This window comes from Neovison vison, chromosome 1 (assembly GCF_020171115.1).
Source record: "Neovison vison isolate M4711 chromosome 1, ASM_NN_V1, whole genome shotgun sequence".
NCBI lineage: Eukaryota > Metazoa > Chordata > Mammalia > Carnivora > Mustelidae > Neogale > Neogale vison.
In genome coordinates this window covers 241,328,310-241,342,819 of record NC_058091.1, presented here as the reverse complement: position 1 = coordinate 241,342,819, position 14,510 = coordinate 241,328,310, and the positions used below count along the sequence as shown (strand labels likewise).

Here is a 14,510-nt window from a genome sequence, read left to right as displayed (position 1 = left end):
CACAGAGAATTTCACCTGGAGGTATAGGAGAGATGAGATAATCTCTCCAAGTCCATGTATATTTGTAGTTTCTGATTTGAACTCTAAAGTGACCTAGAAGCCAGGAGCAAGAGGACTTCCCTGTGTTGGCACAATCAGGCAAAGCTTTGCGGGGCAGTAAAAGGGCGATGGACAAAGATGGAAGGGCCTGAGCCAGGTCTCTCCCCTGGCTGAACCCCAGCTCCCTGGTGAGGCTTCAGACAGTCCTTAGATGCCCTGAAGCTGAGTATGTTCTCTTTCTAAGTCTTGTCTTGAAAAAATGGGTTCCCAAACAATAGAGAGGAGAAAAGGACCTCTTCTGAGTGCAGGATCCTTCCCAGAGTCCTAGAAATGATAGCATGTGGGCAGTTATGTATTCTGTGTGTAGGAAGGCCTGGCTCGGGCAAGCAAGGTAGATGAGGTAGAAGGAGTATGCTACTAAGGAAGGAGCTATGGATGGAGAGAAGGTTGGCCCAAGAACTGGCTGAGCAAACCAGGGTTGCACTGAGGGCTTGTCCCAGGCTGGGAGGAGTGGGGGCCACATCCCAGACCTACCAGTACTGCCATCAAAGCCCCCCACGGCGTAGAGCAGGTCATTGAGCACGGCCGCACCCAGAGTGCTCCGGCGCTCCTGCATGCTGGCAATGGACGTCCACTGATCCTTCACGCCATCATACACATCCACTGTCCGCACGCGCAGCGAGCCATTAAACCCGCCCACAGCATACACGTGACCAGCCATGAACACCACACCTGAGGCACAGGAAACCAAGAAAATGAGTTCATCTCAAGTGGCTGATCGCTCATGCAGTGACGCTGAATGACAATGGGGGAGCCAGACGGTCCCATGAATAAGTCACGACAGACAGTGATCTCTAACTTCACAGAACCGGAAGTCATCATGGGGCTCACTGGATTTCTATTCATATACGTTTTTCCAATGTTGTGTGATTCAAGCAAATACTTGACCTGGCGTGAAGTCCCTACACATGTAAGAACCGACTCCAGAAGGGGCAGCCAGAAATTGGGCAAGTGGAGAAGGAAGAAGAAGAGAGTCTGTAATGCACAGATGTTTGTGGAAACAAGAAGCAAGGGAGGATTTCCGGCAGTAAGCGGAGACAAGCTGGGGAAAGGCAGGCTGCGAGATGACAGATGGTGCCGCTCACCTGCTCTGCATCTCCTGGAGGGAAGTTCAGCGATCTGGTCCCACCGGTCCTCTTCGAAGTCATAGCATTCCACGCTGCGGATCGCCTTGGGGGCCTGGCCACCAACCACAATCATGACCTCCAGAAAGACAAACAGACATTAGCTGGGTCTCCCCAGCTAATGGAGATTTGTGTGATCAATCCCTGGTCCTTCACATGCCAACTGCCTGGGGTCCACGACCTGACATGCCACCTTACAGAGTTACATACATGGAGATGCTACCCCCCAAATCACCAGCAAACAGGACGATTCAAGAAAGTCGGCAAGGATATCTTGCCACAGAAACACCATCATGAGGTCTACATTTCCTACATACCTATTCTCTGGGATATGCTGGTGGTACGTGTAGATAGATACTCGGGGCATGATCTACAATCTTGCTGACCTCAAGGATTTGGGCTAGGGGGATGAAATTTTGTATCAGAACAAAATATTCCAAGTATATATCAAAACTTGAATCTTGGAATACAATACAGAATTTGGGTATGTTTTTAAAAGAAAATTACTTCAGAAGTATTTCTGAATACACAGACTACAGGGAGCACTTATTCGTTAAAGTTTGGGACAAAACTGTGAAAGACAGTTTTGGAGAAGTGACCCCAAAAATGTATGTAACTGCTGATTTTCTGAAAAATTGTACTAGCAATACTGTTCCCACAGGTATGACAGTAGCTAACACTGCCGGTCACCGTGTGAAGTGTTATCACTTACGTGTCACCATAACCCTGTGAGGGAGAGATTATCCAAACTGACAGACGAGGAAATTAAAGCTCAGAGAACACAAGTAAATTGCCCAAGGTCACACAGCAGAGAGCGGCAGAACAGAAACCAAAAACCAAGTCTACCCGACCTGGAGGTGAAGGAAGCCCCATCTGTCTCCTGCTCTAGAGACAGGGTCCCCACAAAGACAACTCACTCTACCCGTGTTTTTCAAACTGCAGGTCACAGTTCATGAGTGGGTCATGAAATGAATTTTATGCCTTGCAACCAGCAAACTTTTCATAGAGCAGCACAGAAAGCACGATAAGGGTGTTACTTCATGAAACATTTGTTGGGGTTATACACACATGTAGGTGTCTCCTGGATAACAATTTAAACATAATTCTTATTGTAGGGTATTGTCAGAAAAAGAAAGGATGAAAACCACTGCTGCACGTATATAAAAGAACAATAGCATTTAACTGTGGTATCCCTGTTGCTGTGACTTGTCTCACATTATTCACCTCAGGTGACTTTATTAATGAATTAATGAAGCCAAGTTGACAACAGTATACACATTTTAATAAACTTGTACAAATTCACGGTTGTCCCCATAAGGATGTCATGCTCACTGGCATTCCAAGATGCCTTCTTATGTGACAAGAAAGGAGTAGAAATCACAGGCAGCCCATCAGTAGGAGCCTCAGGACGTTCTCATTACCTGTAGCTTGTATTATTTACTCCAATGGTTCTCAGGCTTCAGTGTGCATCAGAATCACCTTGCGGGTGGTTAAGACACAAATTACCAGACCCCTGCCAGAAGTGCTGATTCAGCAGGTCTGGAGTGGCACAGAGAATGGGCATCCCTAACAAGTTCCTGGTTGAGGCTGATGTTGCTGTTCCAAGAGTCATACTTTGATAACCCTTGGACTGCAGGGATTTGCTGATGTTCCATTAATAATGAATGACCATGGTACTTTCACTTCTCCACAACAAATGTTTGGGGAGAGCAATATCTATGTGAGTTCACAGGAGTGCCTCAGGTGACCAGCATCTACCCCAGGAGGCAGAACCAGGGCCAACAACTACTGCTCATCCACCATTTATGCCCCAAGATTCAAGAACCAGGCTCACCCACTGCCCACATGAGTGGTCACAGCCATCTGTGGTCAAATGTGGGTATCCAATGTTCAAAAACTCAGAAGTCAGTTCTGACTTCTGGGACATTCCAAAGGACCCCAGGACAACCAGTCCAAGCTTAAAGCTACTGCAACTGTTTCTGGAAATAAACATTCTACTTTTGGCTCCCCGTGGCACAGCTCAGAGGGTCTGCTGTCCTGTGCCAGGAGTGGCCTTTTCAGAGAAAAAGCTGAATTCGACACTACTTCCTTTCTGTAATTCTTTGCTTAGACAAGCATCCATGAACAGTTTGAGGGGGATGTTAATAGACACAGCCCCTTGGCAAACTCAGACAATGCACACCTTACTCCTCTGGGGCCCAGGGACTTGCCGCACATTCCTAAACATGCCTCAAATGTGCACTGTCCTGGTTTTGAGCTGGTAAGGCTAAAATGAAGGCACAATACTGTAAAAATTTTCTATGGTATCTGGTTTTGGGGACTCAGTAAGAACAAAACCAGGTTCTAGTTTTTTCTGCAATGACCTCAGGTACTCCACAGCCTCTGTACCCTCTCCATGAAACATCCTTCCCCCTGTCTGGATCCCTCTGTTCTAACACACGCTTGTTTTTCAGGTCTTAGTTGATTGACCAAGTATCACCTCTTCCAAGCGGACCTCTCTGCTCTCATATCTGAGTTACTGTCCCTTCTCTGAGATCACACATACCCTGGGTTCTCTCATTAAAACTGCCCCACACTGTGTTGTAACTGCATGGCTACCTTGTCTCCCTGGCAAGATGGTGAACCTTGCCAGGACAGAAAGTGTATCTGCCTCAGTCACCAAGATAACCTTAGGGCCTAACAGTGCCAGGTAAAAGGAGGACTCAGATATTTGAAATAAGGAACAAATGAATGGTTAGTAGCATATGCAAAAAGCCAAACAAAAAAATTCAGAGTTAAATGGAAGAAAATACACAGTCCAGAATGTCACTTTCTGGGGTTAGGATATGTTGGGCACCAGATTACAATTCTACAATTTGAGAGGAAAAAAATACATAAAATGAGAAAAAGACTTTTCCCATCTTTTCATTCAACCACCAGAAGAAAAATTGCTTATTCTTTGTACAAGTTAAGAGGCTTCTTCTGTAAGTAAAATTTTAAAAAATAGAGTTTTAAAAAATAAAATGAAAGGAAATTAAATACAATAAACAAAGCTTTCAAGGAACCTCACCATGCCCCAGAAACCATCTTATGATAGGAGTAGGGAGGTATAGTCATACCGGAGAAAATCCAGTACTCATCTCTGAGAATTTTCAGCCACACAGAAACAAATGCAAACACTTCAATGGTAAGGTAAAACCTGAGTAGAAAGACAAGAGTAATACAGAACAAGGTTTCGAAAGTAAACTTGCTTTGGGGCTCATAAAGGCACTGTTGAGACACGGCTTTTAATGTTCAAAACGTGCACAATGATCTGGGATTTTGGATCAGATTTTGTGGGGGTAGGACCACTGGTTTCTGAGGATGTGGAGGTAGCTCAAGGCAGGGGGAGGAGAAGGTGTATTTTCTGCTTCTTTCACAGGCCTAAGAAATCCAATTTCTATGACAGGCCTTGCAAGAAGCCATCACACAAGGAACACTATACTCGTTGCATAATTGGGCAGAGTAAAAGAAACAAATTTCCTATCTTGAATACTAACGGATGGCTGTTTCCATAGATACCTGATCTTAGCAACCAATTAGACAAAAAGGAGTACTCCCTCATGCAGAGATGCATGACACCTCTGAAATTATAAACCTCTAGCTACTTCGGAAGACCATAAGATGTCAGGGCATGAAGACACTTAGACACATTCTCTCCTGCAAGCCCTCATTTTACATTTCCAGAAAAACTCAGGCCCAGGATGTTTCACAGGCATATTTCTTTCTTTCCCCCACACCCTTAAGTCCCAATTTACTAAAAACTTATAATGCCAATAATGGAAATTACTGAATCCAATCAGTTTAATGATTGCCACTTTTAACAGGTGTCCCTTAAGGTAACTCTGAGTAAGAACTACCAGGTGTCATACTGGCATCACAATAAAGAACTGGTTCTGGGCTAACAGTTATGTTACACCAAACATAATTTACTCCTGTTCAAGAACTGCAGCGTACTTGGCAGTCTGGCGGCCCACCACAGGGTCCTAAGCCCAAGTCTCAAGACCTATGGTGTTGAAAGTTGCAGAAGTTCTGGTGGATGGAGAACTCCAGTTGACAGATCACAGGTGAGCCAGACTCAACTATGGGTGGCAAGGCTGTTGGACAAGCCCCAAGGGAAACTCTCTCATTCTGGAAAGTCAAATGGCCACTTATTGTAGGGAGCTTTAGTGAGACCATGGAAAGACTACCTGATTCCTTAGGAAGGAAATTTCACTCCCAGCCTAACAAGGTGGTTTTAAAATAAATATATAAGTCTATCTCCCTCCATGGAGGATTTAGACTCCAGCATTGCACCTAGGGAAGCAAAGGCATGGGAGTCACAGTACAATGACTGCTCTGTGTGAGAGCCATGAGGTCCGCGGTACCCGAGACCAGTCAGGGACAGATGCAATAGGGGAACAAAGCAGAGCTTTCTGGCTCACCTGTCAGTCATGACCCTCACCTCTGAGTCATTAGACTCTTCACTATGGTGAGAGGAATGACCTGGGCTCTGTAAACTTTTTTTCATCAGGCAAGAGTGGAGGGTGTGTCCAAACTCTCTTCCATGACCGGTGAGCTGGGCGGAAGGCAGGCCCAGCCAGTCGGTCCCTCGGGCCAGGGCAGGAAGCGAGAGTCTCTCTTACCCTGGTGCGTGGGGCCGCAGGGCTAACACCAATTCATCCGAAGGAGCATGTCGAGGTCGAGGCAGAAGACTTGTCCCAGCAGGTTCCTGAGCAACAGGTGCTCGAGGCAAGAACTGACAGCCAAAGTGCAGAGACAGTGGGAGGTGGAAAACCAGCAATGTGAAAGCCAGACCCAGGGAAGGAAGGAGGAGTGGGAATATGGACTTGGGAGTCAGACACATCTGGGCTCAGCTATCAGCCTAGTCACCACACAGCTGTATGACCGTGGCCAAGACATTTAATCTTGCCAAACCCACTTTCATTACCTGTATTATCAGGATAATAGCATGTTTCTCTCACGGGTGTCAGGAGTCTTCAAGGACACCAAGCACGTAGCACAGAGCTCACACTAAATGTTAGCTTCTATTATTCAGTAGTCACCAGCATCATGACTATTGTTTAAAGCAGTTGTTAAAATACAGACTCCCCATAAGTGAAAGAAAAAGACACTTTTGACCTGTAACCAGCTGAGTGAGTACCACTAATTCCAGGGTGATCATGGGGCTTTTTCAGGACCCCAGGGTGTTTTCCTGGTGTGCTCTGGATCCATCTGAAGGATCACAATGGAAGAGGAGCAGTGCCCACCCAGGGGCCTGCCCAACTAAGAAGTCACCCTACCCAGCCTGACAGGAGCCTTGTTTCCAATGCCATCTATTGAAAGCAGGACAGCCCAGCTCAGGAGGAAGTCGCCTACCTCTGGCCCAAATCGCTTTTCAGTGTCATTTTTAAAGAGCTGAATAGAGATGTCACTTGAACTGAAATGACAGTGAAAAGTGCCAGGCTCAGTACATCTCCAAAGGTTCATTTGCATCTTGCTGGGACCTCATTTCTCTGCTGCCATCTGTGGAAGAGGGTAACGTAGGAGTGTTTTGAGAGACTGGGAGACAGCCTCTGGTTGTCCATGGCAACCCAGAATCAGGAAAGTGCTGGGTGGTGAATGTGTGGGAGCCCAGATGATGCTATTAGCTGTTCCGGCTTGAATGTGTCAGTATGATCTGTGCATATATGGCTCAGGAAAAAACACTCTCATTAGCCCCTACAGCTATCTCCAGGCAGAGTCTTAATTTCTTTCAGGGAGCGGGCTTGGCTGGCGAACAGGTTCGCTGCTGAGAATTGCTGAAGACAGTTCAACTCTCTTGCCACTGCTGTGTTTCTCAAAGTGTGCTCTGTCAGAAAACCCTATCTGGATTGAATTCATGAAAGCCCCAAATACTAGCCTGCCCTTCCAATTCCTGTCACTGTTCCTTCAACTAGTCCAATTATCTCCCTACTTCTCTTCCTCTACTTATTTGGAGATATACATATTTATATTTATATTTATATTTATATTTATATATTTTTTATAGTAAGCTCCACACCCAGCATGGAGCTTGAACTCATGGGACTTGAACTCATGCCCTGAGATCAAGACCTGACCTGAGATCAAAAGACCTGGATTTGCAGACCTGGATCCAAGTCCTCACAGGGACACTTAGTTGTGGAGCCCTGGGCAAGTCATTCCATCCCACTGAATCTCCAACATGGAGTTTCTTCCAACATTAGAACTTCCAGAGTTGTTACGAGGATAAAATAATGTACGTAAAGTGCTTTGTCTAAAACATAAGAAAATCCTATTTAAATGATCCTAAAATTATCCTTGGGTGATAAGGACAGTAACCCAAGGAAGGAACAGAGTACCAAGTACAACTTACTCTATAAGTGGTCACCCAAGGTGGTGAGCTAGCCCTCCTCTCCTGCAGTCATGTAAACCAGTTACTGGATGTTCACTCTCAAAGACATCCCTTTGACTTTGGAGATTGCTCAGGTGTCAGCTCTGGCAGAAAGCTTTCTCTAAGCCTTTACCCCTCTCCATGCTCCCTGAGTGTCCTGTCCGTACCTCCACTGTGGCACTTACTTGGTCCACTCTAATTGTCCTCTCACATCTCCCTTCCCGAGTCTGGAGCACTGTGGGGAAGGGACCAGTTCTCATGAGGTTCTGTGGCTCTAGCACCAAGCCCAGCGCCTGGCAATCAGTGACTTCTCAATAGAAGTATGGTGAATGAGTGAATTAATAAATTAATAAGTTAATGCATACATGATGGTTTATTACTTTACTGAGGGTGTTATTTTTTTTTTTCATCTAAATTCTTCACCACCTAACTCCCCAGGAAGAACAACCAGATTCATTCGATAGTGGACCTGTGGGCTGAGCCAAACATCCTAGGGTCAATCTACATTAGTGATCAAAGGAGAATATGTAGTAGGGGATAAATCCTCACTACATCCATGCAAAAACAAGTATAAATACTGACAGGATTAGAAAACAACTAGGGGTGATAGAAAAGGTCGGTAATAAATCTCTATGAGGTTATTTCTTCTTTAGAATTACATCTCTTGGGGTACCTGGTGGCTCAGTTGGTTAAACATCTAACTCTTGGTTTGGTCTCAGGTCATGATCTCAGGGTCATGGGATCAAGCCCTGAGTTGGGCTCTCTACTCAGCATGGAGTCTGCTTGAGATTCTTTCCCTCTCCCTCTGCCGCCCCCCCAGTCATTCTCTCTCTCTCTCAAATAAATAAACAAAATCTTAAAATAAAAAGAAAAAAATAAATTAAAAATTTTAAATATCCTTTTCAGGGCTCCTGGCTAGATCAGCTGGTAGGGCATGCAACTTTTCATCTCAGGGTTGTAAGTCTGAGCTCCACATTGGGTGTAGAGTTTACTTCAAAATAAAATCTTTTTTAAAAAAGTTGTCATGCATGAAGGATATATACATGTGTGTGTGTGTGTGTGTGTGTGTGTGTGTGTATATATATATATATATATATATATATATATATATATTTCATTTATGAAAACTTTAACTAATGCCCAACCTGTGCCAGACTCCAGGCTATGTACAAAGGAGAGAGATGAGTAACATCTGCCATCATGGAACATATAGTTTAGTGAAGGAGGTAACACCCTAGAAGAGAACCCTGAATCCCTCTCTGAAGTGTCAGCTCAGGGCATATGGTCACCCTCTGGAACTACTGCCCCTGCTTTTCAGAAAACAATGAAGCCATCACCAACCTGACCTCCCCTCCATTAAATGTCTTTCTCATCAACTGTATTTCTACATAGTAGCACTAAACTATTAGAAACTAGACTTTGAAAGAAAACTTTTATAAGAGCCTCAAAAACTGTGAAATACTTAGGAATAAATCTAACAAAAGACCTGCAAGATCCATATACTGAGGACTAAAAATGTTGCTAAGAGAAATTAAAGACGACAAAAATAAATAGAGCTATACACTGTGATTGCAGATCAGAAGATTAGTACAGAAGATCCCCCCAACTTATCCACGGCTTTGCTTTGTACCATTTCAGTTACCCATGAACAACCTTGATCCAGAGCAGATGATCCTCCTTCAGACACATGATCAGAAGGTCAATAGCAGCCTATGTCATTCACCTCACTTCATCTCACCTAATAGGTATTTTATCATCTCTCATCATCACAAGAAAAAGGGTAAGTCAGTACAATAAGATATTTTCAAAGAAAGAAACCATGTATATATGTAACTTTTATTACAGTATATTGTTATGATTGCTCTATTTTATCCCTAATTATTGCTACTAATCTCTTACTGTGCTCAATAAATAAAGTTTATCTGAAGTATTCATGTATAGGAAGAAAATAATATGTATAGGGTTCAGTATTATCCATGGCTTCAGCCATCCAGTGGGTGTCTTGGAATATATCCTCCCAGGACAAGAGGGGACTACTGTATTGTTAATATGTGAATTCCCCCCTAATTGATCCTAAAAATTTAACACAATCCCTATCCAAGCCTTTTTTATAAAAATAGGCAAGTTGATTCTAAAAGATAAATGAACATGCAAAGTACCTAGAATAGGAAAAACAATTCTGAAGAATAAAACTGGAGGACTCATACTATCTGATTTCAAGACTTACTATAGAGCTGGTAATCAAAGCAACATGGTATTGCTATAAAGACAGGCAAATAGAAAAAAGGAACAGAAGAGTATCCGGATATAGACCAACACATATGCAGTCAATTATTTACAACAAAGATACCAAATCCACTCAATGGAAAAAGGAGAAACTTTCTAGTAAATGCTGTGGAAAAAACTGGACATTCAAATACAAAACCTTGACCCTTACATTACACACCATATTACAAAGAAATCTCAAAATAGATCATAGACCCAAATGTAAAACTTAAAACTTTAAAAAGTATAGTAGAAAAACCTTGGTGATCTTAGATTATGCCAAGATTTTCTTTAGATAAAACACAAATATATACATCATAACAGAAAAAAATTTGACAAAATTTAAAACTTCTGCTCTCCCAAAGATACTTTTAAGAAAATAAAAAGACAAGATACAGGTTGGGAAAAAATATTCGCAAAATACAATTTTGCTAACAGACTTACATCCACAATATACAAAGGACTCTTAGAAATCAGTAAGAATAAAATAACCCAATTTTTTTAAAGGGAAGAAAATTTGAACAGACTTCACCAGAGAAGATACAGAGACAGTAAATAAGCACATGAAAAGATGTCCAAGATCATTAGTTATTAGAGAAATGTAAATTAAAACCACACTGAGATACCACCACATCCCTACTACAGTGGCAATTTTTTTTTTAAATCAGTAATACAAGTAGTGGTAAGGCTGTGGAACTTTTATACATTGCTAATGGGAATACATAAAGGTACAGCTGTCTTGAAAAACAGTTCAGCAATTTCTTATAAAGTTAAACATATACTTACCATAAAACCCAGCAATCCTATTCCTAGGTATTTACCCAAGAGAAATTAAAACATAAGTCCACACAAGGATCTGTAAGTGAATGTTCAAACAGCTTTATTTTTAATAGCCAAAAATGGACACCCAAATGTCCATCAACAGGTGAAATGGATAAACAAAATATGGTGCGTCCATACAATGGAATATTACTCAGCAATGAAAAGGAATGAACTCTTTATACATGCAACAACACAGATGAATCGCAACAGCATTATGCTAAAAGAAAGAAGGCAAGCTCAAAAGGCTACATATGGCATTATTTCATTTATATAACAACCTAGCAAAGACAAAGCTGTAAAGACAGAAATCAGATCAGTAGTTGCCAAGACTTAGGGGTAGAAGAAGGGGCTTGACTATAGAGCAGCACAAGGGAATTTTTTGTGCAGTACTTAAAATATTCTGTATTTTGATTAGGATGGTAATTAAATAATGATATACATTTGCCAAAATCTATTATATTGTATCCCTAAAAAGAGTGAATTTTATTGTGTATAAATAAAACTGAAATTACAAGAAAATAATCTGGGATATTGATAATGGGGAAAACTGTACATGTGTAGGGGCAGAAGGTATATGGGAAATCTCTCGACCCGGCCCTCAATTTTGGTATGAACCTAAAACTGCTCTAAAAATATAAAGTGTTACTTTGAAAATAAAAGGGAGTAGTATTAGAAATGCATCTCTTCATGAGATGAATGGGATGTTACAGAGTTCAGTTAAAGGAGATTTTGATATTAAAAAAAATAAAAGGATCTTTTTCAACTGCCACCAAAACCTGAAAACCTGTCCCTGGGAGGCAATCTGGTCTAAGAGAAAAAGCACAGACTTTGGAGTGGAACAGATCTTGGCTTAAACCCCAGCTCTGCACTTACTAGCTATGTAACTGGGCAAGTCACTTAACCTGTCTGAGTAAATTTAGTAAAGTAGGGATATGAAGAGTAATGTCCTAATATTATAATGATTTAATGAGATAATGTACCACCTGATAATACTCAAAGTGATAATTTCCCTCAGCATACCCCACTCCTCAAACCCACATTGGGGATCCTCTCATAATTTAAGTGCCCCAACAATGGTGACAGAGTCGAGTTTGAGAAGGAGGTTGGACAACAAAACCCTAAACCATTCAAGGATTAAAGTTGGGGGGACAATGAGGCAAAGAGCAGTGATGTCTTTTTTTAAAATCCCTTCAACAGATTCATTCACAAGAAGTCTTGGTTCTGGTTGCCTGCAGATGTCTATGTGTCCTAGAACCTAAACACTTTCATTCTGATAAGAGTGGTTCCTAAGGAGTAGAGATGACAGAGGGACAACTGTGGCATCCTGAAAGAGGGGTGGGTGTTTCGCGACCACGGATTCATGACCTGGAAAGGGAGGGGTGGTCTCACTAGGCTGAGTGGGGACTCAGGCACAAACTTGGCTTTGATTTTTAAAACAGTCTTCTTATAATTATGTGTGGTAAAAGCTAGATGTGGAATCTAGAAAAGGAAAGGTCACTAGGTATGGTCTCCACACAGAGAAACCGGACCAGCTCTGCACCATTTCCTTAGCTTCAGAACCCACTCCCTAGGAAAAGATGTCAGTAACCTGATAGAAGAGAAGAACCTCCTTTTCCAAAGAAAAATGTCACAAAGACAGGCAACAATGCCAGCCGAGAACCTGGCACAGAAGAAGCCTCCTCCACAAAGAATAACACTGAACCTCAGAATCAGTGTTCTCAAGATGTCAATATTCAAGCTTGTGGAAATTTAGGTCCTAATAAAGGTGTATTCAGACTAATGGGGGCGGGGGAGGGAGATTAGTCAATAAAATAACTTTGGGGCAAATGGCTCATCATTTGTCATACAAATAAAGCCGGATTCTTGCCATCATTCCTTACACTAAAATAAATTCTAAGTGCATCAAACATTTGAATGTAAAACAGAAATCATTAAAGTACTTGTAGAAAACATGGGAGTCTTTTTTTTTTTTTTAATATCTCAGAGCAGAGAAAACATTTCTAAGCAGACTGTAAAACCTAAGCTCTAAAGAAAAACACCAATTTGACTACTTAAAATTCTTTTTGGGAATTCAAAAAAAATCTTTTAAGTAAGTTTAGAGGCAAAATACAAACTAAGAAAAAAATGCTGGAAATACATACCAAAGGCCTAACCTCTTCAAAATAAAAAGAGCCCTTATAGACCATTCATAAAAAATATAGAGTCCAATAGAAAAACAGGCAAAGGACATCATGAAAATTCCCCCAAAGAGAAATACAGGGGCCATAATCATAGGAAGCCTAGATCAGTCTCACTCACAATGAAAGAAATGTAAACTAAAACAAGATGCCATCTTTTAAGGGATATTTGACATAGAAATGTTTATAAGATAAAAAAAATGGAGATTTTTAGAAGGCCCATCCACAGAGGGCAGTTAAAAAAATTATGGCACATAAATATAATTAAATATCATGTACCTATTATAATTTAAATCTGATTTCACTCATACTGATAACAATAAAAGTCTGTTGAGTAGGTGATAAACAATGATTTCAATTTATGGAGCAAGATTCCATTTACCTAAAAGGGTACATTTCTATCCATTTATGAATAGGCTCACAGAGATACATCTGGAAGAAAACTCACTAAGGGAACAGCAGTGATTGCCCCTGGGTGGACAAGTTACAGGCGATTTTTACTGTACCTCAAAAATGCAGTACCTTTTTAATAGTCTACAATGAGCATATATTTCTATAATTAAAGTTATTTTCATTTGGAAAATATGGAGTAGTTTCAATGCAATACTTCAGTAAAATAAAACCAAAGTGTCAACATGCAATAAGGCAAATGGACAGCAGGACCCAGGCCCTTGCCCTGCGGCTTCCCCTTCTGACCTGCACGAGGCAGCGGGAAGCAGACAGGTAGGTATGTATGTAGGCTCAGGTTTACAAAGATGAAGCCAGGTGCAGGATGGTATGGGTTCACAGAACAGGTTTGGAGGGAGTAAAAGACCCAGTTCAAACCCGGGTTCTACTACAGTGGCTGTGTGGACCTGGGGCAAGTCACTTCACCATCTCTCTGACCTCCAGTCTCCTCTGTGTAGAGCTAGGATCCCTGCCTCCCCCAGGCAGGGCTGTTGGGAGGATTACAAAAGATACACGAGTGAGACCCTCAGCTTTCTGCCTGACACAGAAACAGCCCTCAGGAAAGGTCAGCAGCCTGCCTTCTTACCTGGGATATATATATCACCTTCGTTCACATCACACTCACTAAATTCTCCATGTCCCAGAGTCACAGAGCAGAGTGGAGAGAGGAATAACAGATCTCAGAGAATCCAAACATCTGGTCTTGGACAACATGCTCCTCTAGCACTTTGAAAACCTTTCTAGAAGCGGCCTGCAAGGAGTGCGCAGCCAGCCACAAAGGAGGAGGAGGACAAAGCAAAGGTCTAAACATTTCCCTGGGGCTGCCTGCTGTGCAGTCGATGAGTCGGCACAACTTACTCCAATCTGCTCCCTTTTCCTCCTGGGGTGGCTGGGACCTGTCCTAAGAGGTCAGGACGTTAGGCTCCTAGACAGCCTACTGGAATGCCAAACTGGGAAGGCCTTAGAAACCAGCTAGTGCAGGGGCTTTCATGCCGCAGATGAAGAAGAGGAGAACTACAGAGGGGAAGGGCCTTGCAAGGAACGGAAGCAGCCAGTACACATCCGTCGACCCTAAATGTTCAGGACTCAGCAGTGAAAGAAAAAAACCAGACTAGAACTACTCTGATGCAAATAACGGCCCAGAAAGAGGACTGGTAGGACCATCACTAGGAGCCACCCAGCCAC

The 14,510-nt window shown here is 42.4% G+C and overlaps 1 protein-coding gene across 4 annotated transcripts in view; it reads right to left on the bottom strand.

The window, feature by feature from the left end:
• KLHL3 (kelch like family member 3) overlaps positions 1-14,510 on the bottom strand; it is a 154,037-nt gene that overhangs the window by 19,014 nt on the left and 120,513 nt on the right. For all 4 annotated transcript variants that reach the window (XM_044226963.1, XM_044226936.1, XM_044226946.1 and 1 more), the window contains 2 exons: positions 1,185-1,302; positions 574-771 (listed from right to left, as the gene is read on the bottom strand). In XM_044226963.1, the coding sequence (XP_044082898.1) occupies positions 574-771; positions 1,185-1,302 (316 nt within the window). The remainder of the gene's footprint in view (positions 1-573; positions 772-1,184; positions 1,303-14,510) is intronic.